Consider the following 27,978-nt stretch of genomic DNA (forward strand, 5'->3'; position numbering starts at 1 on the left):
GGTGGGATTTCAAATCCAGCGACGCGCGAACGCGAAGCCTGGCACCTCGAGAGCCGTATAAGTACACATGCTGCAGACGTGCGCGCCTGCCCCGCTTCTGGCGAGCGAGCCGCTACGTAACGAGCACGGCGCTGTCGGGGGGCATTCCCTTTTCCGTGCCGTCGTCGTGCACGGCACCCATCAGCGGACTCCGCGGGGGCGTCATCGCGAGGTACAGCGCATTGGACCCGCGGGTGAGGAGATTGATGCGTGCGACCCGCCCCGGCAGCGTGGAGGGATCCAGGAGCGCGTTCAAGCCCGCGAAATCCTCATGACCTGGCAGGGTGGCGAGGCTGCGGCATCCAGTGAGAAAATGCTCGGTCATGGACATAGGGGCGGCACTCACATGTTCTCCAAGGCAGGGAGAAGAAGGAAGCCGTCTCGGAACGCGTCGTAATTGGACAGGTCGTCGAGGGTTGATCGGGCGTCGTCCAAGTCCAACGCACGGAGGAAGATCGAGTCGAGTCCTTCGAGACGGGCGACTTCAGCTTTGAAGATGCCTGCTAGCCTTGCATGCTGGTTGTGGACAGAGAGCGACGGCGATAGCCACGACGGTAGCCGTGCACAACACCATAGTGGTCGTGTAGCGATGCATTGCCAACCAGTGACGGCAACCTATAACGAACAATTAGATCTAGGCCCGATTTCCCGGGAATGAGGGTGCGCACAATATTAGTAGGGTTTCCTGGGGAAACGAAGATGTCCTTGAGAGCGATTTCGTGGATGTCGAGCGAGAAAGGTGCCATTTCCGGATCGTCGTCGTCGAGCCCGTGACACCGATTGGTCAGGTCGCAGAGCATGCCGGCTATCCGCTCTACCGTCATCCGGGAGTCTTCGAGATCGCGTTGATAGGACGGCGGAGCGTCTTGCGCGAACAGCATCCGACATGCATCGAGTTCTCGCTGTGCACAGGCCAGATAATACGCCCTGGCAGTGGTGAACGGACCGCGGTCAAGGGAGAATTTGGAGCGGCCTTCCTCGTAGAAGAGTTTGGAAGATATCGGACCTATACTGCCGGACTCGTCTGTCAAGCTTCCGATTCTGTCGAACCGATGGTGGAAGAGGTCGAGCATCCATCGAGCGATAGTAGCGACGATCTGGTCCTGTTCATGGATAGATAACTTAGGAAAGAGCACGTCTAGGCTTGTACCTGATGGCTGGTGCACGGTCAGAGCGCAGTCCCTATCGATAATGAGAGAACCTCTACCTTTTGGAACACCGCGAAGCAAGGGGTCGAATCATCATTGGAGAGATGCTGAAAGGCGAGGACGGCGGGGATAGGGATCGTGGTCCGACACGAAAGGTACCGAGCGGTCGCCACCTTACAGTCCCGCTATCAGTACCTGATAACAAACACCAGTGGCTGACATACCTCCGACTCGACAAGAGAACCCGTGCTACCAAAACTCGGTATGCGAAGTGTCACAACGCGGCCATCCGCGAGCGTAAGGTCATAAGCCTTGATGATAGCCTGAGTCAGGCGGGAGCAAGTGATGACACCTCACACAATGGACTAACCACAGTCAGCTCATCTATATAGTATATACTCGTCAATGCCAATATAAGTGTTACATTTTGCAGGTTTACTGCAAGCATACCTTTCGCTGTAAGTCTTGCATCGCGGACATCGGAGCCTAGGACTTCAGCGATCCTCACTTCCAACGCAGTAGTGAGCATGTTTGGGAGCCTTGGTGAGTTGATGGTGTATAGTCGAAATGGTGGATTGTGGAGTGTCGTCTGTGTGCGCTGTGAGCCACGAGGACAGGAGTGTGGAGGATGCTATGCGTTTACACGTGCAAGTCGTGGGGTTTAGCCTTCACAGACTCTCGGATCCCCGGAGCGGTGATGCCCAGCACAGGGACCGATATGAAGTCATACCATCATCGCAGAGCCGGAGGCTGTTATGTTTCAGCATTTGCCTCCACTCTACATCCCTAATTGTATACTGTAGACCGTGCCCTGGAGGAAACGGGTCAACATATGCAGCAGATAAGCAGGATACAAGGAAAGAATCCTACCACACAGAGTTAAACCTTGCACATTGAGAGGGCATATGGCGGAATGTCAAGATCATCCTCATGAACGAGCAGGAGGCTGGTAGTGGTCGAGAGCAACATCCATTTTTGCCGAATGCGAGTAGATCGCAGCGGGGCACGTCGATCGTGAACTACAGATCTGGCTGAGATCTGTGCTTGGACCCATACCACCACCATGTCTGCTGCGACGGATTCGCAATGGCATACTATGTGAGGCTAGATATGCACGAACCATCGGATTTTGCTCAACGATACCCACAAGCACAATGTGTATCCCTTTCGCATCTGAAAAACACGCAAACATCGCGAAGCAGGTCATCGACGTCGATCGCGAGCTACAACCAGAAGTGGTCAAGCGCACATTAAGTGTCGAGGGAAATACCCTAGTAGCGTACGTAGCCCGCTACATATGTGTTTGGACAAACGTTCAGAGGATCCAACAGGACGTTTACGACATTGACGGTTCGGCTAGCCCGCCTAACATCAAACGCGTTCCTCGAGAACGTCGATCTCGTCGTACGCACGATCGGGGAGTTCGGGGAGGACGCAGAGCGCGGTCCCTCATCAAAATAGGGAACAGTCCATTGTTGTTACATGCAAGCTACACGACGCGATTGTAATTCTGCACATCTTCTTCTGCCGACACTCACCGCCGACCTAAGCTAGGCGGTTCAAGCCTTCACCTCCGCCTCGTCGGTCTTGGCCTTCTTCTTGTTCTTCTTGCTCTCGCGCAGAGGCTTCGTCAGGAGCTCTTTCAGCTCGGCATCCTCGAGCTGCTTCTCCGACTTGACGATCTCAGGGTTAAACCACGAGGGCGGGTGGGTGATGAGCGAGGGGCCACCGGGCAAGAGCGCGATCGTGAAGTGGAACGCAGCAACGAAGGTGTTCGCGGGGGTGAAGCTACACATCACCATCGCGTTTCAATATCTCGTACGCCGGGAACTTGAAACTGCAACTCACATAACCTCGTACGGCTTGACGAGGCCGTGCTGTACCGCCTCCTGAAGACCCAGACGTGCACGCTTCTCGTCCTCGAGACAACGGATGTTGAAGGGGAACGCGCCCGCCTTCTTCTGCACCTCGGAGAACACAGCACGCGACGTCTTCATCTTGAGCTGGTACGTGACCGTGGACTCCTTCTGGTAGATTGACGTTCTTGACTCCTCGAGGCGAGCCTTGTGACAGCCTTAATGAGGAATTCTCCTGGACTCACGCAAAACTAAGCACGTACCTTGCCGTCCTCACCAGAGGAAATCAGGATATCGATGCCCCAGACCTCGTTCTCTGCGAACGTCGCGGTCTCGAACTCCTTCTTTTGTGCCTCGCTCTGTATACGCGTTAGCTGTTGCGTTCCACCTTGCGCAGTGGGCTACATACAGGGTTGAGGATGATGCGCTTCTTGCCATCGATAACGTTCTGCGACTGCTCGCACGAGAGCATGCCTGTGGCCCAGCCCAGTCAGCCCCGCCGCGAAAACGCGCATAAACGCAACTCACCCTCGACGGGCTTGCAGTCGAACGCGGCGGCGACCTTGCCGACCGCGTCCGTGACCTGCCAGTTTTTGTTCCCGACCTTGACCAGGCGCTGAGCGACCTCGGCCGCGTGCCATGCGGCCTGGATCACATCCGCCTTCTTTCCGGTAACGGGCTCCGACGCAGACGCGCCGACGACGACGGTCTCCGCGCTGACCGCCGCAAAGCCGTCGATGTGCGCGCCGAGGTGGATCTTCACGACATCGCCCTTGGCGAGCGTCTGGCCCGCGGACGGGTCCGAGTCGACGGGCGAGAAGTGCGCGACGGTGTTGTTCACGGAGATGCTCGTCGGGAACGCGATGCCTTTTGGCGCACGGTGCGAAAGAGCACATAGGTCAGGGTGTGTTTTTGCGAGTGAGAGCCACGCGACGCACCCTTGCTGACCTTCACGCCCTTGACGGACTTGTTGTACACCCCGCCGGTGCCCTGCTCGAGCAGCTTGTCGCCCTCGACGCAGAGGTCGATGACCTTCGCGCCCTCGACGGCGAGCGCGATGAGCTTCTTCGTGACGTTGTTCGCGATGTCGGCGGCAGTCTGTGCGTGGGGCGCGTGCGCCGATCTTAGTACCGCCGTTTCGCTCGCCAATGAAAATCTAAGCGGCGCGTCGCGCGCGCCGCCTCTCGCCTCGACGCACCTTGTACTTGGTGAAATCGGCCGCCGCGGTGGACTCCTCGGGCTTGGTGGTGGCCGCGGCCTCTTGCTTGGTGGGTTCAGACATTGTTTGGAGGTGTAGAGGGGGAGATGGAGTTCGGATTGAGTGTGAGCCTCTGAGGACAGAGGGGACACAAATGCCGGCAGATCAATCTTAATCTGCGTTTGTCCCAAATCGGGAAGCCCTTCCAGCTCGTGCACGCGAGCGACGATGACCTCAGGTCTCTGTCGCGCAAAAACATGGGAAAATATTGTTTGTAGAGTGTGAGTGGGATAAAAACCTCTCGCAATGCGTAGGGTAAAGGTGATCGTTCAGACGTCGAATATCACAATCCACCGGACCGTTTCATGGTAGCCTAGTACGTACGAAGGAGCCGTACTCGACTCCCCAGGATAAAATGTTTCGCGTAAGTAAATGGCTACGGGTATAGATCTGGTGTATGCAAGAACACGGATAGATGCCAGTTCCTGTAAAGCTGTGGTGTCTATGGCACAAAGTACAACATGTGTCGTAGGGGGCATGAAGACTTTCGTAAAAGGGTCGTGTCCTATAAAATACCAGGGGCGGGCGGTTCTATGCAGCCGGCTTCCATGCGATCAGCCCGCGCATCGACCTGCAGAGCGACGTCTTGTCACAGTCAGGGTCCTGAATTTGCGGACCCTTTCGCTTCTCCGATGGGGTATGCCATGAGCCGCTGCGAAGGCTCAGGGTCTCAGGGTCCCTCCATGTAACCGCCTCCTGGACGTGCTCCCGCATGCCAATCCGGTCCTTCATATCGCTATAAAGTGCATAGACGCGAATGAGCGCTCTGTGGTGATTGAGGAGAGTTTACTCTCACCTTTCCCAAGCGGCCCACTCGCGCTCGAATTCCTCGCGGAGGTCCTCCCTCGGGAGCTCCTTGACCGTGTCGTTCGGGTGAAGGAATGCGTCCCTCGCCGCGCCCGTCAAAGCGAAATACGCTTCCCAGATCGCCTCCTTGCACGCAGACACAAGATGCACCTGCCGCGCGAGGTGGAGCGCGCCCCAGAGGCTGATCGTCGCAACCGATGGTTTGCTCCCGCGCAGCGCGGCTGAGTCCGACTTCTTCGGTCCATTCGACGAGAGCTGCACCGCGTGCGCGCGCATATCCTCCACCCATTCTGCGATATCCTGCTCTTGTGCGTCGGGTCGTAGGACGGGTTCGGCCTTTTTCCGCTCGCGCTGAGTGGAGGGGGGCGGAAGGACAACGTGCATGGTGGGATGCACGTGGACGTTCGTGAAGAACGAGGAGAGGTAAAAGGGGAGGACGTTGAGGAGCTTGTGCGTTAGGAAACGTTGGCTGAGCATCTCCTCCCATGCCTCTTTGAGCCTAGCGTGGTCTTGCGCGAAAAGATGGGCGGAAGAATCCGCGCGCGAGCGTGATGAGGAGCTGAGGAAGGAGTCGTGGCTGCTGCTCCCTTGCGATGAGCGTTCCGTCGTGTATAGATAGCTCGAAGAAGTGTTTGTCGTCTGCGTTGATTGTGTTGTTTGCGACGTTTGCGACGTCAGCCTGCTTGCCGTTGAATCGCTGCGTATCCGCTCCGCCGAAACTCGGCGCATGCTGCCTGCGGGTGAGGGCGCAGCGGCATCCGGCTTTCGCGTACGACCTGCTGGGAACAGGAGGTCCTCCTCGATTATCTACGCCCCAAGGTCAGCGCGACACTCAAAGCGAGCATATACGGAGGAAGTCACCTCGATACACCCTCCCGGCCTCAGAACTCGTGCGCATTCCTAACACATGAGAGTTGTAAGTACGTCTCTTACAGGTAAGAGCTGCTCCATACCTCTAGCAGATCTTGCCAAGAGTCTTCGGGCACGCTTAACCCAACACAGCATATTCTGACCAAATCGAAATACTCCGATTCAAACGGGAGGGGATCCAAGCTGGACCGGAACCGAAGATCAATCCCCGCATTTCCAGCACATGTTTATACTGACAAGTCACCGTGAACCCATTGGATACGATTCGCGAGCTCTCGGCACTCTATGCCTAGTTGCATCATGGTGAGGTCAGGCTGTATGGGCCGAATGTCGAACCCGACGATATTGCAGGACTATCCGGAAATATTCAGCTATCATCAGGGCGTGTTCCTTCACGATAGAACTCCGACGCACTTACCGTCCAACGCTTCGCTGCCTCGATGGCCCACATGCCGCTTCCGCATCCGAGATCGAGCACGTTGCTCGGCGGCACGTCGACAGGGTGCATAGTGACTCCTTGTGATAGGTGCGTCAGGAACACACAGTTCCAGTCGTCGCTTGTGCGCGCAGAGCACCCGAATCAGAGCGAGGATAGTGGACGAGCGCGGCAGCACTCACCCGACAGTCAGGGCGCGTTGGAACTGGATGGGGCTCACTCCGCCATTCCGACGGCGTTTCTCAGCTCGTTGTTTGAAGAGCTCCTCCTGGACGTCGCGACTGACGCCATTTTGCTTCGGAGAGATAGTCATGGTAGGCAGTAGTATCGACGGATCAAGAGCAACTAGTGATTGTGTGCTCAGGCCTGCTGTTCCGGGAGGCTTTGTGGGGAGTTCAGGCGAGTTTCAGACGACGCAATGGCCGTTATTAAGGGAAGCCAGAGTGATGGAGGAAGGGAGAGATTCGGAATTCGAATAAACACATCCTACCAGTCCGGGCTTGGGCCGGATGCCATATAACCTTCTGCCCGATCGCCCGCTCCGCTGGGATCTCGTTCTGACCGCATTAGGCTTTAAGATCCGCTAATTGAGTTCGTGATAACCTTACAGTAACGACTGATTAATCATTTCCTTGCGATAAGGGAGTTATCCACGGTGATCAAAGGACACGCTCTCACTCGCTCGCCAGCGCCGGCGCTTAACATCCTGCACGCTATGAACACATCGCTCACCGTCGCCGCCCGACGTGCAGCCCTCCGAGCGAGGGCTGCCCCTCGTCTCCGATGCTACGCAACCCCTGCTACGTCGGCGCCGACGACACCTGCACCGTTGACCTCGCCAGAGGACGATGACCCCCAGTTGGGCGACTACCCTCGTCTGCCTTTCGTGTCGAAGCAGACCCGCCCTGCCCTCGGATGGGAGGACCCGCAGTTCAGGAGGAATTACGGCGAACCCGTGCGTGTACAAAAACCTATCCAGTGGACGAAGCGACTGATAGTAGCCGCAGCTCCATGAACAAGAGGAGGTTCTGTCCATGTGGGGTCCCGACGTCCCCGTTGTCCCGCCTCCAACTGCGTTGCGCTGGTTCTCCATCGCCGTCCTTGGATTCGTCTCGCTTGCGACGCTGGTCAGCTACGCGCGCCCCCAAATTCCTGCCGTACGCCGCGAGTATCCCTTCGACGGACTGGTGAGCGAGCTTGGTGGACTGGAGGAGAACAAGGTTGGTTATCTTCTTCGTAAGGGGTTGCAACGCGATATTGACGTGCATTTCAGGCGAGGGGGGAGAACGACACCGAGGCAGACGAGTAGATCTGTATCCTATCGTCTTCAATATTGCATGATTCGTCTGTTTCATGCCGACCGCCGCAACAATTCAGACGCGGAAGTTACACTATGATGAATTACACGGAGCCGCTATCGCTATACATGAAGGTAGTATATCTACGAAATAAGTTACTAAATCTGCCCTAGCATGGCCACATTAACCCGCATGCGCATGCTCCTCTACCTCCGTCCCCGGGGGTTTTCGATAAACAGGCCGTGGCTTTGGTCGAGGACGTAAACCCAGCTCCTCCCGACTCACGCTCGGCACTGGCTCCCCAGAAGACTGACCCTCCGCAGACACATCGTCCACTTCTTCCTCGCTTTCCGAGGGCGTCTTCGCGCGTTTCCTAGATGTCCGTTTCGCGCCTCTTCCCCGCCCGCGGCCCCGTCCTTTCCCTCCACGCGCCGCCGACTCGTCAGCTCCACCAGCGACCTCCTTCCCTTTGCCCTTGCTCTGCGTAGTCTTTCGCTTCTTCGCAGGACGGCTTGCCGCCTTCTCAGTATCCTCGTAATCACTACCGGCCCCGGCGTCATCTCCGTCTGGTGCGGGAGTCGGCGAACCACGCTGTTTCGCCTGCTGCTTCCGGAAGTCCTGCACGACCTGCTGCAGTCGCTTGCTTGCGTACGCCTGCCGCTTGCGCGGTGCGGCGCTCGCACCCACGGGCAGGTCGAAGAAGCCGGCGAGATTGCCCTGCATCGTTGGTGCAGCATTCTAGTCAAAGAGAACGGATGTGAGACGACGGAGAGGTGGCCGCGTTGGAACACCGACCTGTGACCGCTTGCTCATCTTGCGGATGATAGGCAGAAGCAAATCGTCGACTTTGATTTGGTCCCAGCCCAGTTCCGCATTGAAAAAGCTGTTAGGTGTGAGCACTGGTGCGGTTGGCGAAAATATATGCGCTCACTCTCGCAAAGCATCGAGGTCAGGCATACCCCACTTAAAGTGCTCCCTGGACTCGTCGACAGCTGGATGATAGTATGCGTCCCTCTAGCGCATAAAATTAGTATCCAAATCAGCGTGGGTACCTGGAAGACTTACCACCGCTGGATTTGGCCACTCGCCGGGCAGATACAAGTCCTTGAACTTCTTCTTCTGCAGGTATGCATATCAGCCTTCCGACCTTCTCCAGATCACGGAGAAGAGACGCACGAAACGCTTCCTGAAACGCGTGGCCGACTCCTCCGCCTTGTCGCGCCCGCTCTGCACTTTCTGCCACCACGCCCTAAACTTGTGCAGCCCGTCCTGGCCCGGGAACTCGCTCAGCAGCTCCATCGCCACGACGGGGCCGACCCCGGGCAGGCCATCCGTGTAGTCGCTGCCCAAGAGGTATGCGAGGCGGACGAGCTTGTCGCGGTCCAGACCAAGCTCGCGCTCGAGGTCGGAGAGGAGGAAGCACTCGACGGTCTTGGATTGGTTGAACATGTTCTTGAGCACGCGCCCGCCGCCGAAGAGGAACACGTCCGAGTCGTCCGTGATGATCCCATCGACGAGCCCGAATGAGAGCAGCGCGGCGCACTGCGCTTCGGCCTCCATGGGCGCGGTGATGTACGGGATACCGAAAAGTCGTAGCATAATCTGCAAGACACCCCGTCAGCCGTGCAAGACTGCGAGCACAGTGGGGACGCGATGACTGACCATGATCTGTGAAATCATCTGCTGGGTGATATCCTCCGAGTCGCGCATCGCGGTCTTCTTCTGCCTGTTCAGGTCCCGGATCTCGTCGTCGATTTCGCGTCGTACAGACTCGATGTCCTTGCCCTTCACCTGGGAGATGAAGCGCGCGAACTCGCCCTCCTCTGCGTGGGGGTCGAGCTCCTGGGCGGCGTCCCAGTCCTCTGCTGCACCCTGGGCACGGCGGGCAGCGTCTTTGGTAGGATCTCCAGAGGGACTGGGGGAACGAGACCATTTAATGTCGTCGCCCTCAGCTTCTGAATCTGAACTCTCTGCATCTTGATTCGCTATCGGCTGCGGGGCTTCGGGAGCAGCCGAGGACTCAATCGCAGGTATCTCTTCAGGCGAGGGCACACGATGCACCAAGTGGGACACAACGGGTGGTAAATGGGAGGCTGGTCTGTCCACATCCACAAGGGGTTGAACTATGGCGATTGTAGAGGATCCCGGTGACGGTTGATGATGTACGCTGGCGTCCACAGCGCGGCTGGTCAACGTCTGGTCGGTGGTGGTGATGACTCTGCTGGGCGAGGGACGTGACGGAGCCGTGGCAGGAACCTCCTCCATATCCTCGTCAGAATCGGAGTCGATCGCAATCGGTTCGGGCGCGACTGCGACTGCGTTCGTGATAGAGGGGGACGCCGGTCTTGCGGAGGGGGAGCGTGACGGGCCGGGGACTGGCGATGCCTCGAACGACTGAGGAGGTAAAACCGGCTGGACAAGCACTTCCTCCAAGTCATCTTCAGATTCAGAAATGACCCTAGGTACTTCATCGAGTGGTGGGGGTTGTGGCTGTTCCGGCATAAGCAGAGTAGGGGTACCAAACATGGACGATGTTGGGAACTGCGTCGTAGAACTCTTCGACTTGGATGGTGGTGGCCGTCGTGGAGCGGCGCCCCCAATGGACAAAGCCAACTCGAGACGCGTCGGGGATGCGTAGAGACCTTCATCGTTCGAATCGTCGCTGAGTGTTTGGAAGTGCTGTGCCCGTCGCCGGTCTATCGACACTGGGGGTCGAGGGGTAGCGGGAACTTTGGAAGAGGACGACTCGCCATGCTTGCTGGATGAGGCAGAGTTGGATGCAGCTAGCCTAGACTCCTCGAGGGCACGCAGAAGGCTGGTCTCTTCCTCAAGCTCCATAGACTCCCGGATAGCGAGCTCGAGCTCTGGGTCATCGGCGTCGCTCGGGGCGTCACCCAGTTGCGGCAGCTCGTCTTCTTCGGGTTCGAACAGCGGCCGCGCTTTACGCTTTCTCACTACCTTAGTTGTGAGCGGAGCGAGCCTCTTCGCAGTGTGTCGTTCAGCGAGAGCTGCAAGTGCCTGTCCTCGACGGTATTCTCGGAGGTCCGGGTCATACGGCGATTCAGTTGGGGGTGCGGCGCTATACGGCGGAGCAAATCAATACGGCACGCTTTACTTGGACGCTACAGACGCATACATTGGCACCTCCTCCATGTCGTCGTCTTCATCACTGTCCTCCTTCACAGGCGCAGGTGCGGGGTCGATCTCGATAGGCTTTGCGGCCGTTCCATCATCACGGATGCCAAGCACCCAGCCACCATCTGCGCCTTCGTTCTTGACAAGGACATACTGCTTGTTGCGCTCGCTTGCAATCCTCACTGGAATAGTGAGATGGGCTTTACCAATACTGTCGGTTGTAACCAACAGCTGTTGTGTCAAAGAATTTCGCTGCTTCAGATTCTTGATCTGCTCCCTCGAGAAGTCCAGGGGCGTCTTCGCTTTCCGAAGCATGACCTGGAGTCGCTTGTACGACGTCTGCCTAGACTTCAAGCGCAAGTCACCAATAATTTCGTACTGGACTTCAGTGGGGAGTTCGCGAAAGGCGGGTGAAGATACGTCAAAGTCTTCGGGACGCATCTCTTCGATGAAGGTCCGGAGTTCCTCTTCGGTAGCGAGCCTCGGATCGGGCGCCGCAGAGGCAGTAGCTTTCGCGACTACTTCGTCCATGTTCACGTCGGGCAATCTGTAGGGGTCATGGTCCTGCCAACGTTTCTTCTTTGAAGACGGCGGGGTCGCCTCTGCCTTGCTCGAGGATGATTTCTTAGCCGCAGGGGTGATCGGGGCGGAGCCAGTCAAATCCTCCAGGTATACGGTATCATCGTCTATCCTAGCTGGGGGTGCCCGGGCTTTTCCCTTGCCCTTGCCATCAGGTCTATGATACCCCGTCCCCATCAGCATACCAGCGTATACGTGCAGCGTTACAACCTACGTCTTTCCGGAGGAGTGCTCCAAAGCTTCACGACGCATATGGGCAGCCAATAGTCGCTCAGCAATCTTCGCATGACTGGCTGCAGCCCCGCTCTTCTTGTTCTTGCGCTCTGCCTAGCCATTCGCCATGAAGTCTGGACACTCGACACTGCAAAGCATGTCCACTTACGATAGTAGACATCTTCAGAGCTGGCGCTCCGCCATCGAACACGAAGACGGGCTTGATGCCGTAGAACAGGAGCTTGCATATTCGGCGGAGGAAACCAAGAACATGCGCGTTCACCAACCCACGGCCCTCCTTGTCTCGCATCGTCGCCTGGAACTGGTAGATCCAGATGCTAGAGTCGATGGCCATGGATTTGCCTTCCATCGTCTCTAGTCTGCCGCTACAAGTCAACGACGCTAGACAACCTGGATATCATTGAACGCACAAGACTGGCCGTCCAACAGGCTCAAGTAGCTGCCAGAGACTCTTCACACCCATCTTGCTGGGCTTCTTGCTGTGTCTTCACGCTTCCCCTAAGTCAGACAAACCGCAGGACCAGCGGACCAGAGCAAGCTCATGTAGGAGTCAGCAAGAAAGTGGTCGACCTGCACATGAAGCGTCTTGTGGACAAGGCGTACCATGGCAGGCGCCCAAGCTCGGACGCGTCGCGCGTAATGAGTCACGCGTCGTTGATAAGTCTGTTTTAGGTAATGTATTTGTATTCATATTGTAGAGGTAACCCTCTTACCGAACGCGGACACCACGCTGGGTGGCGAGCACTGGCTGCAGCACAACTCTCTTACCTTCCACCACCACCCTCTCCCCGCAATGCCTGAGAGAGAAGTAAGCAGCACAGCGCGTCCAAACACCACGATGGCTAATGACAGTATGTTGTAACAGGACGACCTTGCGGCGGCCATCTTCGGTCACTCCGACTCCGACCTCTCTTCTGACGAAGATGGTACGTTCACACTGCAGCGAGCATGAAACTAACTTACTGACGTGCAACCTTTCAGACCTCGACATTCCCCCGCGCCGGGACTCACCAGCCGCAGAATCCTCCGGCGATTCCGGCGATGAATATGTACAGGAGAAGAAGCGTCCCGTGAAGCCCAAACGGCGGTCGAAGAGGCGCGGAGGGGAGGACGAGGAGGGGCGCCCCCAAAAGAAGCGGAAGAGGACGTCCTCCAAACGGGCTGCTCCGGAGGAGATTGACCTGAGCCAGTACCCGCCTGACGTCGGTGCGTAGCGTGATGTTTTGCCCCGCCGCTGAGTGCTAAGACGCGTACACGGGCAGCCAAGAAGATGCAACTGGACATGAAGATTGAAGCTATCTTGAAGCCGAAGAAGGGTTCGCGCACCAAGCGCAAGCGCAAGGACGACGACGACGTGCTGGACAAGTACGCGGACGAGGAGGTGTCGCGTCTTAGGGAAGCGATGTTGGCCGCGGCTGCCGATGACGAGCAGGCTAACAAGGAGAAGCTTCCGGCAACCTCGAAGCTGCGACTGCTCCCGCAGGTTATGGAGGTCTTGCGCAAGTGCGTCCTAAGTCCTCTTATCTTTCCCCTCGCCGCGCTGACAGCCACCACAGGACTTCTCTAGCGCAGTCCATTATAGACAACAACCTCCTGGAAGGTGTCTGCAAGTGGCTCGAGCCGCTCCCGGACCGCTCCCTCCCCGCACTCGACATCCAAAAGGAGTTCTTCCCGATCCTGAAGAAGATGGACTTCATCGACACGAACGTGCTCAAGGAGTCCAAGCTCGGCCGCGTCGTGCTCTTCTACACCAAGTGCAAGCGCGCGACGCCCGACATCGCGCGCGCCGCGAACGACCTCGTCTCCATCTGGTCGCGCCCCATCATCAAGCGCTCCGCGTCGTACCGCGACCGCGTCATCCCGACCGCCGCCGCGGAGGGCGAGGGCGGCGGGGCGCGCGCCGGCGAGCGCCTCAACGCGATCCTCGCGCGCGCGAAGGAGAGCGACAAGAGCCGGGTGCGCAAGAATGCGGTCTCGATCCCGCAGAGCCAGCTCGGCAGCTACACGATCGCGCCGCGCTCGAACCTCGGCTTCTCGAAGAACAACATGGCTGTCGACGTCGACATCCAGCGGCGCAAGCAGAACTCGGAGCGGCTCAAGAGCCTCACGCGGAAGATGTCTCAGAAGACGTAGCCGTTGCCCTCCGCTCTGGCCGCCACTGCTTGGAAGTGTCTTGTTCCGCGTTCACCACTAGCCTATGTACATCTGTAATTCTATGTTCTGTGTTTGGGAATGGCATCCATCCGCTGCTGCATGATGGGCATCAAATGCGCGCATACGCGACGACAGCTCCCCGTGGCAGGTTAGTTCGACACAACAATGTGCACTGTGAGCGTGATGCGTGTCATACAAGTAGAGATGATAGAGCGGACAACCATCACCGGCGAATGCAGCTGACACCTCAACGCTGCCTTGTTCCCGCATGGCGACAACTGGGCACCCTCTGCCCTACCCGCCAGACATCAGTCGCCGTCCAAATAACATCGCGCAACGCCGATAGATAGAAATAATGATTGCTGCAACCGATGGGGGGTACATCCAGTAGGTAGATTTCGCCACATAGATCGACAGGCCCGCTTGCACGGGAGGTGGTGTGTGCACCTCCACCGCGACCAGGAGCCGAGGAGTTGGTGAACAACGTGATGAAGGTAATAAAATAACAACAACATCCGCCCGAAGGTGAAGCCAATAACCCGCGGTTAGCCCGAGACTCTCGAGGGCCTCCGGACGAACAGGGGAAGATCCGGCGCCGTGGAGAGACTAGCCTAGTAGCTGTACATGGCGTATGCTTCCCAGAAAATGAGTAACAACCGAGACCAAGTGGGGTATATTACGCGATTTGCCCTGCGTAGGGGATTGTTTAGAGGGCGACGGCCGCGATGGCGCCCAGGGTGAGGAGGAGCGCGGACGCGGAGATCTTCGCGGAGGCCAGAGCACCGCTGGTGTCGCCAATAACACCAGCGTTCGCAGCGCCGACAGCGGTCGCCGCGCTGGAGGAAGAGGGCGCAGCGGGGGCTGCCGAGACGCCGCTGGAGGTGGGGGCAGCGGCGGGGTTGACGACAAGGCTGAAGTTGCAATATTAGTCTCCTGCAATACCAATATCACACGCTGAGAGGGACTTACGTGGTGCCAGCGAGCGCGCTCAGAGCCGCAGAGGAGGATGCCTTCGCGGTAGAGGAGGACGCCACCGAGGAGGAGGCGCCAGCAATGCACGAGGTGTCGTTGCCCGCCTGGACAGTGACCTAGACGATGACCATGATTCAGAATGTGCTACTTGATGCACAGCAAAAATTGTTGCATACCTTCCCGCTCCAGCCCTCGTTCTCATCCGAGTCGAGAACGGAGACCATGACTTCATCACCCGCCTTCAGGGTGGGGGTGAAGGTGATGTGGTTGATCGTGTGGTCGCCAAGATCGGCACTTCGATGGCATACATCAGTCAATGTACATGCGCCGCTGCAGAACGCATGAAACTCACACAACACCGTTGCACGGGTCATCGTTGGGGACAATGATGACGTTGTACGACTTGGCGCCAGTGCTGTCCCAAGTGAGCTTCGTGGGCACGCACTGCAGAGTGGAGGCGAACAAGGTTAGAGGATTGCTCTCTCGGGTGCAGGCACGCGAGAATTGCGCCGGGCGCGCGTGTACGAGGAGCCAGGCGACGTACCTGGACGATCTCCGGGGTGTTGACGGTGAAGTCGGCGAGAGCTCCCTGGATGGCGAGCGCGGAGAAGAGAGCGACGGAAACGAGAGTGGAGTACATCGTGAGCGACGTGCAAAGAATGGAGCAGGGAGCTCAGGGGGGAGGAGGTTATATGGGAGGGGGCGAGAGGCGCGAGGCAGACGGGAAGCAGGAGATGGGAGGGTTGAGAAGAAAAGCAAAAACGGGCAGGCTCCCCGCGTGGGCCTCGTAACGCGGCAACCGCGCGACACCCAAACACGCCCAAACATCCCAGACCCCCGATCCCCGCCCGGCGACGACGCCCCCCTGATCCGGGCCCGCGCCGCGCCCCCCCAGCGCACGGCAGCCCGCGGCCCACCCCCTCCGCCCGCCAAATTGATGCCAAGCGCCAAGCGTCGCTGCCCAAACAGGCCCAGGGCCGTGCATAAATAAATCAAAAATGTCGGTACATGATCGACCGCGCGTTCCTCGTCGGCTCCCTCCCTCGTCGTCGACAACGCCTGGCGCGCCGAGGCCGTCGCCCCGCCTCGGACGTTGTTCACAGCTTGCTCTTCCCCTTGAACGTGGCCATCATCGTGCGCTTCGTGATCCTGGACGCCCGTGTCAGCGAGGTGGCCACCGTACACGCCCCCACCGGGCACATCAACGCGCGCTCGCAATTCACTCACCCTCCGTGCTCGACGCGCGACGGCGTCTGCCTCGCACCCTCGACTGGGACACGTTCCTCCACGGGGACATACTCGCGCTTCGAAGGGCCGACGTAAACCTGCACGCGAATCACCGTCAGTTAGTTGCAAGTTGCAACGACTGCTGCACAGCATTCGGACGCAACGACGCCCGGCGGCGACAGCAACGCCGTGGCAGTCGCGAGAGACACGCACCTGCCGCGGGCGCCAGATCTTCACGCCCCCCTCCTGCAGCATCATCTGCCGCCAGTGCGCGAGCCATCCGACCACTCGGGGGACCACGAAAAGCACCGGGAAAAAGTCCATGGGGAAGCCTAATTGACGGCATTAGCGTTCCGCATGTTCACGGAGGTAACGGCGAGGGAATAGGCACACTCACCCATCGCGCGGTAGATCAGGCCGCTGAGCCACGATGCAACGGAGGTTGTAAGCTATGAGCGCGCGGTTACGCACGGGCGAGGCCAACTCACCTCCTGCAGCGAGGCGCGTGAGGTCAGCGACCGGACTGCCACCGAAAGTTAATTGATAGAACGCACCAGAAGTCCACGTTGGGTGCCAGCTTGCGCTTGACGAAATATTCGTCCTTCATGGCCGCATCATGCAGCGCCATTGCTGTATCGAGAAGGGCATCCCTCCCGGTCCTGACAGCTCATCTGTTGGTTACCTGCTCGCCGCAGGGAGTTGGTTACTTACACCTTAAACACCTCGTCTGCCGTCTTGCGGACGATGAACGAACGGGGATCTGACTGGGGCGGCGATGGCGTCAACGGAGGTTCAACGTTGATGTGCCGGTGGGCTTACGGTCTTGTATACACTAGTATCGTCCGGTCAGCCGGATCACTGAGCATATCAAGTCCGCTGTACATACCGGTGACCGAAACCGGACAGCGTTTTCTCTTTCTTCTTGACCGCCTCAATAAACGCTGGCACGTTCTCCGGGCTGGTGGCATGAGAGAGGGCTCAGGGCAGAGGCATAATACAAGTTACCTTCCGATAGATATGAGCATGCGAATAACTGCCTCGTTCGCGCCGCCTGGAAGTACATTAGAAAACAGGCTTTCATCTTGCAAGTTAAACGGCTCGCGTACCGTGCAATGGTCCGCTATACGCAGTATTTCAGCATTCCACGCGCATACAGTGAGGCAATATTCACTCACTATAACGAAGCACATCCTGCGCTATGAAGCAATGGTCAGGGAGCACCGAGCTTTCATGAGCAATGTGTACGTACGCGACCGCAGAGTACGGGTCCACCAGAGAGCTGCCCGTCTGCAGCACAGTCGTACACGACGCGTTCAGCTCGTGGTCCGCATGAATGAGGAACAGCACGTCGAGCGCCTTCTCAAGGATAGGGTTCGGCGTGTAGTTCTCTTCCCCGAGATGATCCATCTGGTACAGGAACCTAGTAACGGCAGGTGGTGAGACCTCGCCTGCGGACAGAATTCTGGTAGGTCATGAACGTACGAGCCGGTGTAGCTCAGGCCGGTCGGTGGGGTCACGAAGTTACGGCCCTGGCGCACTCGATACGCCATCCTGATAATCTGTCAGTCGTCAGATGAAATGTCATCAGAGGAGATAGCTTACGCCGCTAGAGTGGTGGCCTTGCCAATAAGACGGTATATCTGTCTATCCATGGTCTCCAGAGACGCAGTATCACCCTTGGTATAGAGGCGTTGACCTAAAGAAAGATGAGCACGCATATAGTCACATGAATCGAGGAAGCCAGTAAACGCAGTAGATGCACAACGCGCAGTTTCCCGTGGCGGAACCCGGAGCGAATGCGCGTCGTGATATGACTACCTGAATTGAACACTTACCTTGAAGGGAAGGGTTGGCTTCGCTGTAGTACGACCCCAACATCGCAAACGCGCTGGTGAGCATGCTCATGGGATGTGCGTCGTATCTTGTACAGATGTCAGGACGTTAGAAACGCGTGATAACAAAATACCGGTATATACGGACCTGAACGACCTGAAGAAACCCTCCGCGTCGGAGTGCATAACGGAGTGTCGCATTACTTCGCTCTCGAAGAACTTGAATTGCTCCTTCGTAGGAAGGGAGCCATAAATGAGCAGGTAGGAAGATTCGAGGTGAGATGAACGAAGCGCGAGCTGTTCAATGGGGTATCCTCTGCACGCGAATGAGCTCACGTCTCTCACATTCTGTGCACAATATGGCCTTACCTGTAGCGAAGGACTGCACTGCAGCGTCAGTATGAAATTCGAATTGGTGAAGACGCTCTACACGTACCACCAGCATCCCCATCAATGTAAGTAATCTCGCTGTTAATGACGGCGGTATTCAAGAAACCCTTGTCCTGCACACGGAGACCCTTCTCAGTCTCGTTCTCTTCCCGCTCGCCCGCTTTCCTGGGCGCAGCCATGGACTTGAAAGCCGTAGCAGGTATCGCATTGTCCGCGATGCTGCCCCAACACGATGAGCGTCCTCACACCGTGCCATTACGACGCCCAGACTCACGGAATGGTGTAGACCTTCCCAGTGCGGTTGTCCCGGACGGTCAAGCTCTCCTGGGGAGCATTGTCTTGCTGCGAGGTCGTCGGACGTCCCATAGCTGCAGTGTCACGTAGTGTGTGTGATCAAGGTTCTTGTGGGGGTGGTATATATGTAGACCCGGGGAAACCAGGAGCCTGCGCACCCCAAGCTATGCGAAAGCGGTCGACGAGCAGGCACACGCGCTCCCCGGATTTTCACATGTCTTCGTGACGCGCTTGTCACGGGACCCGCGCTAGGTCAGGGCGCCTACGCGTTCATCGGGCGCTTCCTCCTTGGTCGTGGACCTCTCTGTTCTCAGACCCTCCTTCTGTCGTCTGCCGCGGGTGCAATTCAGTACTGAGTCATGGCATTCTAAGCATTGCACACCGCACTACACCGCACCCTCAGAGGCAAGGAGAAAAACAAGTGCGATCGCCGACATGGATCCCCATAAGAGTCGCCTGACCCTGCGGTCGGTCTCCCCAGAATCCCGACCCGGGCATCACTTCAGGAAACAGTCGCGCAAGACAGCCCACCACTCCTCTTCGAATTCTCCCCTTTACGCAACGTCCAAATCACCAAAACATGGCCCCGACGCAGTATACGAAGATCACTCTCGCCGAGAGACCCAGAGAAGGTGTCACTGACACAACCTTCAAGCGGGAGGTTGTGCCGTTCGACCTTACGCCGGGCCAGGGCCAGATCCTCGTCAAGGCCCTTTATGCATCCATTGACCCCGCCATGCGTGGGTGGCTTAACGACACACGAAGCTACTTGCCCCCGGTGAAGATTGGAGAGGTTATGCGCGCGCTCGTGCTCGGAGAGGTCGTCGAGACTGGGCCGGGTAGCAAGTTCACGAAGGGCGACATTGTCAGCGGGGTGTTCGGTACGTCATCCGCGTTTGGTCTTCGCATTCGGCGTTGCAGTTTTCTGATGTCAGTTCATAGGCTGGACTGAATACGGAGTACACAACGACAGTGCGGCGGAGAAGATACAGTGAGTGCATGTGGTGCACGCCGTCTCGCGTACAAATGTCAACTTAATCTCTGTCAGGACTCAGCCCGGTACTGAGTATCTCGATTATCTGGGCCCTCTCGGAATGACTGGTATGTGGTGGCATTTTACTGACGCGGTCTATGCACTCACATACCGGCCCCTATGTAGGCTTGACCGCATACTTCGTACGTACATCTCCTGACGGTCTCTCGGGGAGCCTCAACGTCTCATATCGCCGCAGGGTCTCCTTGATGTGGGAAAAATCAAGGCGGGTGAGACGCTCGTCGTGTCTGGCGCTGCGGGCGCAACGGGCTCGGTTGTTTGTCAAATTGGCAAGAAGCTAGGCGCGAAGGTGTACGCGATCGCCGGGTCACAGGATAAGTGCGACTGGCTCGAGAAGGACCTTGGTGTGGAGAAAGCATTCAACTACAAGAGTCCGACGTTCCACGCGGATTTCCGTCAAGCCGTCGGCTACCTGGACGTTTACTTCGACAATGTCGGCGGCGATATGCTCAACTTCATGCTGACGAGGCTGAAGATGAAGGCTCGTATTGTGCTCTGCGGTAAGGATATTTTTCCGATTCATTTTGGGGACCTGACTGAGTATTTTGTTGCAGGTGCTATTTCTGACTACAGTAAGGGCGGTATCGAACTCCATTGAGCGCACTACTGACATCATTGCTCAGATACATCTAAGCCAAAAGGCTTGTCGTCGTACACGAACTTGATCTCGCAAAGGGCAAAGATCGAGGGCTTCGTTGTGTGAGTGTCCTTCTCGTTCTCGCGATATTCGCGATAACCCTTAATGCGACTGTTGTGTGTCTTACACCTCGCTGACCTACTAACCCTCACTCAGCTTCGATTATGCTAAGCGCTATCCGGAGGCGCTGCGTGATCTCTCCGCTTGGGCGAAGGACGGGAGCTTGAAGAGACGATTCCACGTCGTGAAAGGCTTGGAGAACGCGCCGGAGGCGTTGAAGATTCTCTTCTCCGGTGGTAACACCGGAAAACTGTGAGTTTCATCTGAGGCGACTTAGCAGAACGAAGGCTCACCGCCCTTTGCAGTGTTCTACAAATCGCGGATACGAAGTCCAGCTTGTAAAGTTTACAAGGTTGGGTTTGGAGACCGAGCGCAGTGCGCACAAGCTGTTGCGAGGTAGTTCTCTGTTCTTTTGGCTGTAACATTGTACCGGATAGGTGGCTTCCAATGACGCATAATCAGGGCAATCGTAATGCTTTATGCTGTTCCTTGCCCTGGCGTTACGTCGCTCAGACATGCTGCCATAACGGTGCTTTCTGCAAGGCTTATGCATGGCGAACTCACCTTTGGCTCGATTTTCATAATATGAATGAGCGGTCTAACATCCCCCCATTCCTCCTTGGCACGCCCTGGCTCGTAAATACTGTGCTTCCCCGTACTTTTTCAAAAGCCCGTAACAGTACTGTCGGTACGGCGGACCACCGGCGGCGGCACCGCAGAATAATTCAGAATATGGAGCTGCATCATACGAGCACGTGTTGGTGGAGCTCGCATCGTGGGAAAAGATAGCCGTTCCGGGACGGCTCATCCTCCCCCGCCACACTCACCGCGCGGGTCAAGTTGTGCTCCCAACTGCTTCTCCTCATCGCATGTCGCTCCGTCGTCCTCCCCTTCGCATACAGCGACTATGACTGCTATACCACCACCGCGCACGAGCCCGCGCTGGGACAGCAGGAACGAGGGCTTTGTTTCTCCGGCGCGTCTGCAGCAATGGAAAGAGGAGAACGAACGGACGCACTCGTTCTCTGATCCTCCGTCGCAACCTCCGCAACCTCCACAAGATCCTCTCCCAGCGCCCACCCCTGGATCCACTCGTCCTACCCCTGAGAGGCGCATGACCGATGCCTCTAACGGCAGCTCCCCCAGCAGGCCTCAACACCGCTCCAAGCCCTCTTTCACCGCATTCTTTTCCCGCAAGTCCTCGCAACAAGACGAGACTCCTCCGCTTTCTCCTCCTTTTGGGCGACCTAGCCTGCAGGCCTCGGACCCTCAGCCTCAGATGGGCGTTCAGCAGGGCCAGCCGCCTCTAGCCTTTCCGAAGCGCGCTCCTTCAACCGACGATTCAAGCGTCGGGACTTCGCCTCGCGTGCTGCAGAAGGAGCCTCCGCTCTCACGTTCGCAAACGAATCCCGCGCCCGCGCCCTCAGCAATCCCTCCTCTGCACCCAGAGATCCGCTCTGTGGTGCAGCTTACCCTCGCGCATGCGCACAAGGTCTACTTCTCCGGTCCACTAGTACGACGGATCGAGCGGCAGCCCGACGGCCAGAAGCCAACGAAAGATGACGGCTGGAAAGAAGTCTGGGCGCAGCTGGGAGGCACCACGCTAAGCGTATGGGACATGGAGGAAATACGGGAGGCGAGCAAGCAGGGTAAACAGGTGCCGCCTGCGTATATCAATGTGACAGATGCTGTAAGTACCGTACGCTGGATCCCGAATTTTGACATCCTGATGTGCGTTTGCCGCCCTCGCGAAGTTCGTGCACGTCCTGGGCTCGATCGCGCTCCCGACATCTCCGGGAACGCCACAGCGACGATATACGAACGTGCTCACACTCAACACGGCCGGCTCAAACCTGTATCTCTTCTCATGTCCCTCTGCGGAAGCCTTGATGCAATGGACCGCTGCTCTGCGTCTGTCGGCATGGGAGAAGTCGCGCCTGGAGGAGATTTACACGGCTCATTTGATTCGTATATCCATGAACGACGGTGCGTCCAGTCTAAACATACGTTTTGAGTTGCAAGTAACTGACGAGGATAATCGTACGTATAGGGAGGACCGCGCCTACGACTCTCGTGGCCGGACGGCTCGAGGGATGGGTCCGTATCCGAATAGCTGGGCAGACGGACTGGAAACGACTGTGGATGGTCGTGTCGGCAGGTAACCAGCTCGGACGCTCCGATCAAGGCTCAATTACCTCCGCTGGCCATGACCGTTCAGAGTCTCCCACAGCACCGCGGAAGAAACGCATGTCGCACCTATTCTCTCGCGACAAGAGTCCGACAAGATCACACCTCCCCGCGCGGCCTATGATTCAATTGTTCCCATCCTCCAAGCCGAAGGACAAGAAGAAATCGTTGCTCACGATGCGCTCGGTCTCTCAGGCGTTCGCCGTGTACCCCGAACGGCCCGAATTGATTAGCAGGAGCACGCTCATGAAGCTCGAAGGCCAGCTTGGGGACGAGGAGATGGCGGGCGTGTTGAAGATGCGCGAAGCGTGGCTGTTGGTCATGCCTGAGCTCGAAGGCCAGAACATGCGTGCCGCGGAGATGCTTCGATGGATCATGGGTAACTATTGACATTTTCCGGTGATTTATCCGAATGCTCACGCATACACCCAGCTATCCATGACGCGTTTGAGCTGTACGGCCGGCCGCGTATGTACAGTTGGGACCCCCGTGACGCAACCTCTATGATGTTCGCGTACCCCATCGGACCCAACCGAGATGTATGTATTTTGTCCCCCGAGTCTATCCGCAAATGTACTAACTTCTTCATCCGTAGCTCCTGTTCTTGGACCGCGAATTCGCGGAGACTCTAGATCCTCGCGATGACCGCACATCCGCTATCCGCTCCCAATTGCAACGCATCCTGCTAGACCGGATGAACGGTGTCGGTCCAGACGGTCCTGGAAGTGCCTCTCCCCGTACCGGTCCCCCCACTCTCCCTCCTGTCCCTCACGTTGCTGCTGATGAGCCCCAGCAATCAGGGTCCGCCCCTGGGAGTTCCTCCGCCAGCGGCTCTATGCAGCTGCCTCCGTTCAGTTTCGACTCTTCGCCGATGCAGTCAGAACAGTCCGCGCCATCTGACAAGCGTCCCCTCACGCCGATCACAGAGAGGAGTATACCGTTCGAGGCGCATAGCCGATCTATCTCTGGAGACATGTCCCCGGAACACAAGATACCAACAAGCACATCCCCGCCACAAGCCACTATACCTGAGGAACCGCCCTCAATCCTGGATCAACCCTTCGTTACTAGCCCTACCGCTACCAGCCCACCTCCAGACTATGGCAGACGCAGCGTCGAGTCGCATGTTTCCGGCTCGCGTCCCGACTCCAAGCTCAGTCACCGCATGGTCCCCCTCGCGAACGTCCCCTCGCGGTCTTCTAACGATCATCCTACTTCTCCTCCCCTTCCGGAGAAGCACACATCACCGGAACCGCAGCAGAATATGCCCCCGCGGTTCCAGTCCCCTCGTGCTCTATCTCCTGTTCGTGCTACCTCTCCTCTCCGTGCCGCCTCCCCTCCAAAGCCTCATCCTCAAACTCCTCAGGACGAGCCTGCTCCCCCGGATACCTCCAACTCTGTCAGAATCGTCCCTCCGAGATCAATGTCCCAGGCATCGATACCCACCTCTTTGTATACCATCGCCACGCCTACCTCCCGCGCTGGCCATGGCATCCCGGAACTGTCTAGGGACAAACCCGCCCCGCCCCTCCCGCCCTTCGCTCCTCAGAAGTCCCCTGTTGTACCTCAGAAGAAGGATGACGAGGCGGACGACATCCTGGGTGATGCGGGTGCAGCGCTGTTCTACATGCAACATATGCAGCAGCAAGACGGCGCAGTGCCCGTTCGCAAGCGCGGTCCGCCGCCCAAGGCACCGCCGTCTGACGAGGACGAGGATGAAACCGCTTCTGAGTCTGAATCCGAGGTGGACACTCCCCCTTCTCGCACGGCGATTCCCCCCTTGCGAGCTCCTCGGCACGCCAGCCCTTCACCGCAGGAAAGCCAGAAGCCTCCTGCGGTGCCCGCGAAGTCGCGCAGGCAGTCTACCGATCAGCGTGCCTTCACGCCTACGGAAGAGGCGCCCGCCGCGTCCAGGCCAAGCTCGAGCACATTACGTAACCGGCCTTCTGGCGCACGTGCGGCGCCGTCGTCGACACGAATGTCAGCCTACCTGCAAAACTCTTTCTCCCCAGACCACACTGCGAGCGAAAACGCGACGGACACGACGACGACGACCGCGACCAACACAGACAAGGAAGAGGACCGCCCCACCAACACGATGGCTGCCGTTGTTCACGACTCGGGCTCTGCTCACGACCACGGCTACGACGACGCGGCCGACGCGCTAGCAGCGCTGTCCTTCCTCGAGCGCGAAGAACACCCCCAACCCCCTGCAGCATCCCAGTCCCCATCACAGACACAGCCGTACTCGTCGCCGTCGTCGCCCCCACTCCCAGAGTTCACGACCACTCCAGCAAGCCCGTCCCAGACGCGTGCCAACCCGGCAGAACCCCGCTCGTCGTTCGCTCCCACGAAGCTCGCCGCACAACGTAAGGCCAAGTCACAGGCCCAGCAGGCCGCGCAACAGGCCGCCGCGCACAGACCAGGGAAGGCGAACGGCAAGAAGGGCAGGCCGACGGCGGACAGTTCAGCGTGGGGCGAGAGTAGCGAGGAGGAAGAGGAGGAGGAAGAAGAGGATGAGGATGACGTGGACTCCGATGATGAACCTGCTCCACGGAGGACCAGTGTGAGTGATCAAGCCTCTGCCCTCGGACACGGCGCGCCCCCCAGCGCCGGCGCCCGCTCCCCCTATGCACAGACAAGCGCAGGCTCCCCCGCGCGCTCGCAAGTCGATGTGAACAACGGCGCGTACCCTGGGTCGCGCCAGCCGCGTAACCTTCCCCAAGTACCCGGCCAACGGCCAGGTTCGTCCCATTCCTGTCACCCTAGCGTGTCTATTCTCGTCGGCTCACTAATTGCCCATATAGACCAAGAGGATTACCTCGGAGCACAACCCCAACCCCGCCGCTTCGTGTCGGACAGCTTCACGGATGGCGGTCGTCGCAGCATGTATCCGGAGGGCATGAGCAGGCAAGCCTCCCCTTCTTTGGCCGCCTCCTCGATGCGTCCGGGCTCCCAGTATCCGCCACAAGGGTCCGCGCCACAGCAACAGACGCCGTCACGTCCGATTTGGAGTCAAGTCCTGGACCCCGATCATCCTCAGCTCAACAACGGTCGGGATACCTTCATCCAAATGGAGGCTCCTGCAGCTGCGATGACCAAGGCCTTCACACCGCACGGTCTCCTCTCTGCTGGCCTGCAAGACAAGCACGATCGGTCTGCGAAGAGGCAGGAGGAACTCGCAAGGGAAACGGGCGCGTCTCTCATCAACGTCCCGAACAAGCCACCCCCTCCCCAAACCGGTCTGCTAGGTGCTGTGACTGCCCACGAGCGAGAACGCAAGCGTGAGGGAGGCATCGGTGCCGCCCTTACCGAGCGCGAACGCGAGAAGCGGATGGTCGAGGAGCGACAGCGCAAGATCGACGACCTCCAGCGGCAGCAGCTCGACCAGATGCAGCAGGGTGGCTCGATGTACGGCGGCATGGGCATGAACCCGATGGGCTTCAACCCGATGATGGCGAATCCGATGATGATGGGCATGAACCCCATGATGACCGGCGGCTGGGGCGGCTACCCTGGCATGATGCCCGGCTTCGCGAACCCCCAGCAGCTCTTCGCCGCCCAGCAGGCCGCCGCGCAAGCGTACCAGCAGGCGATGGTCGCTTTCTCTACCGCCGGCTCCCAGATCGGTGGCGACGGTGGCTCTCCCGGCGCGCTCAACCCGATGATGACGGGCGGCTCGATGGGTATGGGGGGCATGGGAGGCTACGACCCGCGCATGTCGATGATGGGCATGCCCATGATGGGCACGGGCATGAGTCAGATGGGCATGGGCGGTATGGGTGGCATGAACCCCGGCATGGGCGGCGGTATGACCCCTGGCATGGGCGGCATGAACCCGAACATGGGCATGGGGATGAACCCGATGATGGGCGGCGGGATGGGCATGCAGATGACGGGTGGTTCGAACTTCGACCCCCGTTTCTCGCCTGGGGCTGAAGGCGCCCCTCGCCAACCCTTCGAGCCTACCTCCTCCGGCCTGCGCCCCACCTCTTCGCACCCCAGCTCTCCCGGCCCCTCCCCCGCTGGCTCGCGCCCCACCGATTCTGGCGAGAACTCGCAGAACCCGTCCGGCCCGCCGTCGACTACTCAGTGATCTAGAAGGCGTCTTGCAGTGGCCGATGTCGCTCGCTTCCCTCCATGGACTGCTTTTTCTAATACCTTCATTTCTGTGCATTTGAGACCCACCTACTCTGTGATATCTCGTACCCCCTCTCGCTCTCTACTCGGACCGCACCCTCTCCCCGCACCTTACGCACATGCATCTTTCTGATATCGTACGGCATCTTTTAGCACGGAATCTTGCTTTTTGTTCGACATACCGTAATGGACTCTGAACAGCACGAATGGAATACCGAGCATCATACACTGACATATCTCCTTGGACGCAATAAAATCGACGTACAGCGTATAGTGTGCGATGTAAGGGTGTACAAGTTGGGGGTCGGGCGAGGAGTTGCGGTAAGGAATGTGGTTGTGTCACTGGACGCAGCGACTGGCGATATATGCTGATTCTTGCCTTCAGTGCGAGAGCACTCTATAGATATTCGGCTCTCGAAGTCCCTGGCTGTACATTTCATCGAAAAGTCAGGCCTGTCACCCCACACACGCACTCAAAGCACTCACTGCACAGGCTCTCGAGAAGGTATCAGGTGTGTATCGGACGTCCATGGTAGATAGCCCACGGACGGATGTGCCAGTCGTCGTTTTTCAAGCGGCGGTGGCCTCTTCCGGTCTCTCGTTTGACGGCACTGACCGGGGGTGTTGGAGCTTGTGGATAAAGAGTGCTGTTGCTGAGCGGTACTGACTCCGCCGCCGAGGAGATGAAGAGTAGGACCAGGAGGACGAGGAAGGGCGAGGAAAGAGTGAATAGGCGCATTGCTGATGATCCTGGACTGTAACAAGTTCAGTTTAGGGAAAAGACAGGCGAAACCGCTGCGAGACATACCAAGGAGTGGTCACTCTAATTAAATAGGTGAGATATAAATTTCTTCTTCGCCCAAATAGCAGGAGTCGAAGAGGACGAAAGGTGGGCGTTAATGCTATCCCACAGCCCAACTAGAGCGCATATATACTCTTCCATTGCGCTGGACGTCAGCTATACGCTCGCCATGTGTGCCTGGAAATTGCCGACGGTAGTTGGAGCGACACTGTTCCTTGAGGCGTGCCGTGTAGCCGGACAAGTAAGACGTCGGGCGCGGAAGGGTGCAGCTCCATACTGGCCCTATGCTGTACACACCTCCCGCCCGGCGTCATGCTTTGGCTGGTGGTGGACTTGGCTGTCTTTTCAACTGATTGACGTAGGACAACTTGCCACTACTAGAGCGCGTAGTGACGACAGCTAACCCGACGAGCACGGTGTTCTCACGAATGCCTGCGCCATGCCAGTGGACCTCAAATGTTTTGCATCCCTGACAAAAGTCTGTGGGTATCTTGAGTAATCCACGAGCCCTGTGCGAAAGGACTCACTAATCGAACCATCATCCAGGCTCATCCACAACATGGCGCCGA

General features: G+C 58.0%; 10 protein-coding genes across 10 annotated transcripts; 4 read left to right on the top strand and 6 right to left on the bottom strand.

Moving 5' to 3' along the window:
• Positions 1-3: 3 nt before the first annotated feature.
• On the bottom strand, positions 4-1,719 carry TRAVEDRAFT_150122 (uncharacterized protein; the record flags this gene model as incomplete). Its single annotated transcript, XM_008041537.1, has 7 exons — positions 4-332; positions 386-654; positions 708-1,196; positions 1,247-1,360; positions 1,412-1,498; positions 1,558-1,571; positions 1,638-1,719. The coding sequence occupies 7 exons, from the start codon at positions 1,714-1,716 to the stop codon at positions 113-115; spliced, it is 1,272 nt and encodes a 423-aa protein (XP_008039728.1). The 3' UTR covers positions 4-112.
• Positions 1,720-2,394: 675 nt separating this feature from the next.
• Positions 2,395-4,354, bottom strand: TRAVEDRAFT_150124 (proliferation-associated protein 1). Its single transcript, XM_008041538.1, has 8 exons — positions 4,242-4,354; positions 3,982-4,141; positions 3,572-3,910; positions 3,453-3,517; positions 3,307-3,402; positions 3,036-3,250; positions 2,519-2,975; positions 2,395-2,466 (listed from the first exon to the last, which is right to left on the bottom strand). Exons 1-7 carry the CDS (start codon positions 4,323-4,325, stop codon positions 2,747-2,749), a joined length of 1,188 nt encoding a protein of 395 aa, XP_008039729.1. The 5' UTR covers positions 4,326-4,354; the 3' UTR covers positions 2,395-2,466; positions 2,519-2,746.
• A 163-nt stretch (positions 4,355-4,517) lies between these two features.
• On the bottom strand, positions 4,518-6,727 carry TRAVEDRAFT_72646 (S-adenosyl-L-methionine-dependent methyltransferase; the record flags this gene model as incomplete). The annotated part of the gene is made up of 7 exons (XM_008041539.1): positions 4,518-5,037; positions 5,098-5,915; positions 5,970-6,008; positions 6,062-6,161; positions 6,216-6,331; positions 6,397-6,535; positions 6,597-6,727. The coding sequence occupies 7 exons, from the start codon at positions 6,725-6,727 to the stop codon at positions 4,833-4,835; spliced, it is 1,548 nt and encodes a 515-aa protein (XP_008039730.1). The 3' UTR covers positions 4,518-4,832.
• Positions 6,728-7,129: 402 nt separating this feature from the next.
• Positions 7,130-7,892, top strand: TRAVEDRAFT_59226 (uncharacterized protein; the record flags this gene model as incomplete). Its single annotated transcript, XM_008041540.1, has 3 exons — positions 7,130-7,369; positions 7,422-7,634; positions 7,688-7,892. 3 exons carry the CDS (start codon positions 7,130-7,132, stop codon positions 7,721-7,723), a joined length of 489 nt encoding a protein of 162 aa, XP_008039731.1. The 3' UTR covers positions 7,724-7,892.
• Positions 7,893-7,895: 3 nt separating this feature from the next.
• TRAVEDRAFT_72648 (PIN domain-like protein) lies at positions 7,896-12,192 on the bottom strand (the record flags this gene model as incomplete). The annotated part of the gene is made up of 10 exons (XM_008041541.1): positions 12,071-12,192; positions 11,809-12,019; positions 11,641-11,753; positions 10,849-11,583; positions 9,375-10,791; positions 8,889-9,314; positions 8,778-8,831; positions 8,644-8,726; positions 8,508-8,595; positions 7,896-8,450 (listed from the first exon to the last, which is right to left on the bottom strand). The coding sequence occupies exons 1-10, from the start codon at positions 12,121-12,123 to the stop codon at positions 7,896-7,898; spliced, it is 3,735 nt and encodes a 1,244-aa protein (XP_008039732.1). The 5' UTR covers positions 12,124-12,192.
• A 261-nt stretch (positions 12,193-12,453) lies between these two features.
• TRAVEDRAFT_38031 (uncharacterized protein) lies at positions 12,454-13,793 on the top strand (the record flags this gene model as incomplete). Its single annotated transcript, XM_008041030.1, has 5 exons — positions 12,454-12,468; positions 12,526-12,586; positions 12,642-12,866; positions 12,923-13,163; positions 13,217-13,793. 5 exons carry the CDS (start codon positions 12,454-12,456, stop codon positions 13,791-13,793), a joined length of 1,119 nt encoding a protein of 372 aa, XP_008039221.1.
• A 986-nt stretch (positions 13,794-14,779) lies between these two features.
• TRAVEDRAFT_126304 (uncharacterized protein) lies at positions 14,780-15,426 on the bottom strand (the record flags this gene model as incomplete). The annotated part of the gene is made up of 4 exons (XM_008041542.1): positions 14,780-14,902; positions 14,963-15,080; positions 15,139-15,230; positions 15,331-15,426. 4 exons carry the CDS (start codon positions 15,424-15,426, stop codon positions 14,780-14,782), a joined length of 429 nt encoding a protein of 142 aa, XP_008039733.1.
• Positions 15,427-15,745: 319 nt separating this feature from the next.
• On the bottom strand, positions 15,746-18,665 carry TRAVEDRAFT_29634 (peroxysomal citrate synthase). Its single transcript, XM_008040953.1, has 19 exons — positions 18,510-18,665; positions 18,282-18,454; positions 18,215-18,227; positions 17,994-18,161; positions 17,849-17,934; positions 17,616-17,709; positions 17,496-17,564; positions 17,263-17,433; positions 17,189-17,209; positions 17,120-17,133; positions 17,019-17,064; positions 16,900-16,971; positions 16,833-16,845; positions 16,725-16,777; positions 16,568-16,672; positions 16,411-16,436; positions 16,227-16,345; positions 16,014-16,111; positions 15,746-15,935 (listed from the first exon to the last, which is right to left on the bottom strand). Exons 1-19 carry the CDS (start codon positions 18,599-18,601, stop codon positions 15,884-15,886), a joined length of 1,485 nt encoding a protein of 494 aa, XP_008039144.1. The 5' UTR covers positions 18,602-18,665; the 3' UTR covers positions 15,746-15,883.
• Positions 18,666-19,083: 418 nt separating this feature from the next.
• TRAVEDRAFT_29635 (alcohol dehydrogenase) lies at positions 19,084-20,885 on the top strand. The gene is made up of 9 exons (XM_008040954.1): positions 19,084-19,410; positions 19,472-19,520; positions 19,578-19,630; positions 19,689-19,705; positions 19,762-20,083; positions 20,138-20,155; positions 20,207-20,282; positions 20,377-20,532; positions 20,586-20,885. The coding sequence occupies exons 1-9, from the start codon at positions 19,110-19,112 to the stop codon at positions 20,620-20,622; spliced, it is 1,029 nt and encodes a 342-aa protein (XP_008039145.1). The 5' UTR covers positions 19,084-19,109; the 3' UTR covers positions 20,623-20,885.
• Positions 20,886-23,813: 2,928 nt separating this feature from the next.
• Positions 23,814-26,710, top strand: TRAVEDRAFT_150141 (uncharacterized protein). The gene is made up of 2 exons (XM_008041543.1): positions 23,814-25,211; positions 25,275-26,710. Exons 1-2 carry the CDS (start codon positions 23,891-23,893, stop codon positions 26,561-26,563), a joined length of 2,610 nt encoding a protein of 869 aa, XP_008039734.1. The 5' UTR covers positions 23,814-23,890; the 3' UTR covers positions 26,564-26,710.
• The last annotated feature ends 1,268 nt before the right edge of the window (positions 26,711-27,978 follow it).

Source organism: Trametes versicolor (assembly GCF_000271585.1).
Source record: "Trametes versicolor FP-101664 SS1 unplaced genomic scaffold TRAVEscaffold_7, whole genome shotgun sequence".
NCBI lineage: Eukaryota > Fungi > Basidiomycota > Agaricomycetes > Polyporales > Polyporaceae > Trametes > Trametes versicolor.

Bases quoted from the DNA above. Each gene is read 5' to 3' on its own strand.
- TRAVEDRAFT_150124 (XM_008041538.1), bottom strand. From the start codon at position 4,325: ATGTCTGAACCCACCAAGCAAGAGGCCGCGGCCACCACCAAGCCCGAG. The intron at 4,142-4,241 runs GTGCGTCGAGGC...CCCCACGCACAG, and splicing joins CCGATTTCACCAAGTACAAG to ACTGCCGCCGACATCGCGAA. The intron at 3,251-3,306 runs GTACGTGCTTAG...GGCTGTCACAAG, and splicing joins CCTCTGGTGAGGACGGCAAG to GCTCGCCTCGAGGAGTCAAG.
- TRAVEDRAFT_29634 (XM_008040953.1), bottom strand. From the start codon at position 18,601: ATGGGACGTCCGACGACCTCGCAGCAAGACAATGCTCCCCAGGAGAGC. The intron at 17,935-17,993 runs GTCCGTATATAC...CATCTGTACAAG, and splicing joins GGTTTCTTCAGGTCGTTCAG to ATACGACGCACATCCCATGA. The intron at 16,346-16,410 runs GTGAGTGTGCCT...GCCGTCAATTAG, and splicing joins CCTGATCTACCGCGCGATGG to GCTTCCCCATGGACTTTTTC.
- TRAVEDRAFT_29635 (XM_008040954.1), top strand. From the start codon at position 19,110: ATGGCCCCGACGCAGTATACGAAGATCACTCTCGCCGAGAGACCCAGA. The intron at 19,411-19,471 runs GTACGTCATCCG...GTCAGTTCATAG, and splicing joins CATTGTCAGCGGGGTGTTCG to GCTGGACTGAATACGGAGTA. The intron at 19,521-19,577 runs GTGAGTGCATGT...AATCTCTGTCAG, and splicing joins AGTGCGGCGGAGAAGATACA to GACTCAGCCCGGTACTGAGT.
- TRAVEDRAFT_150141 (XM_008041543.1), top strand. From the start codon at position 23,891: ATGTCCCAGGCATCGATACCCACCTCTTTGTATACCATCGCCACGCCT. The intron at 25,212-25,274 runs GTTCGTCCCATT...TTGCCCATATAG, and splicing joins AGTACCCGGCCAACGGCCAG to ACCAAGAGGATTACCTCGGA.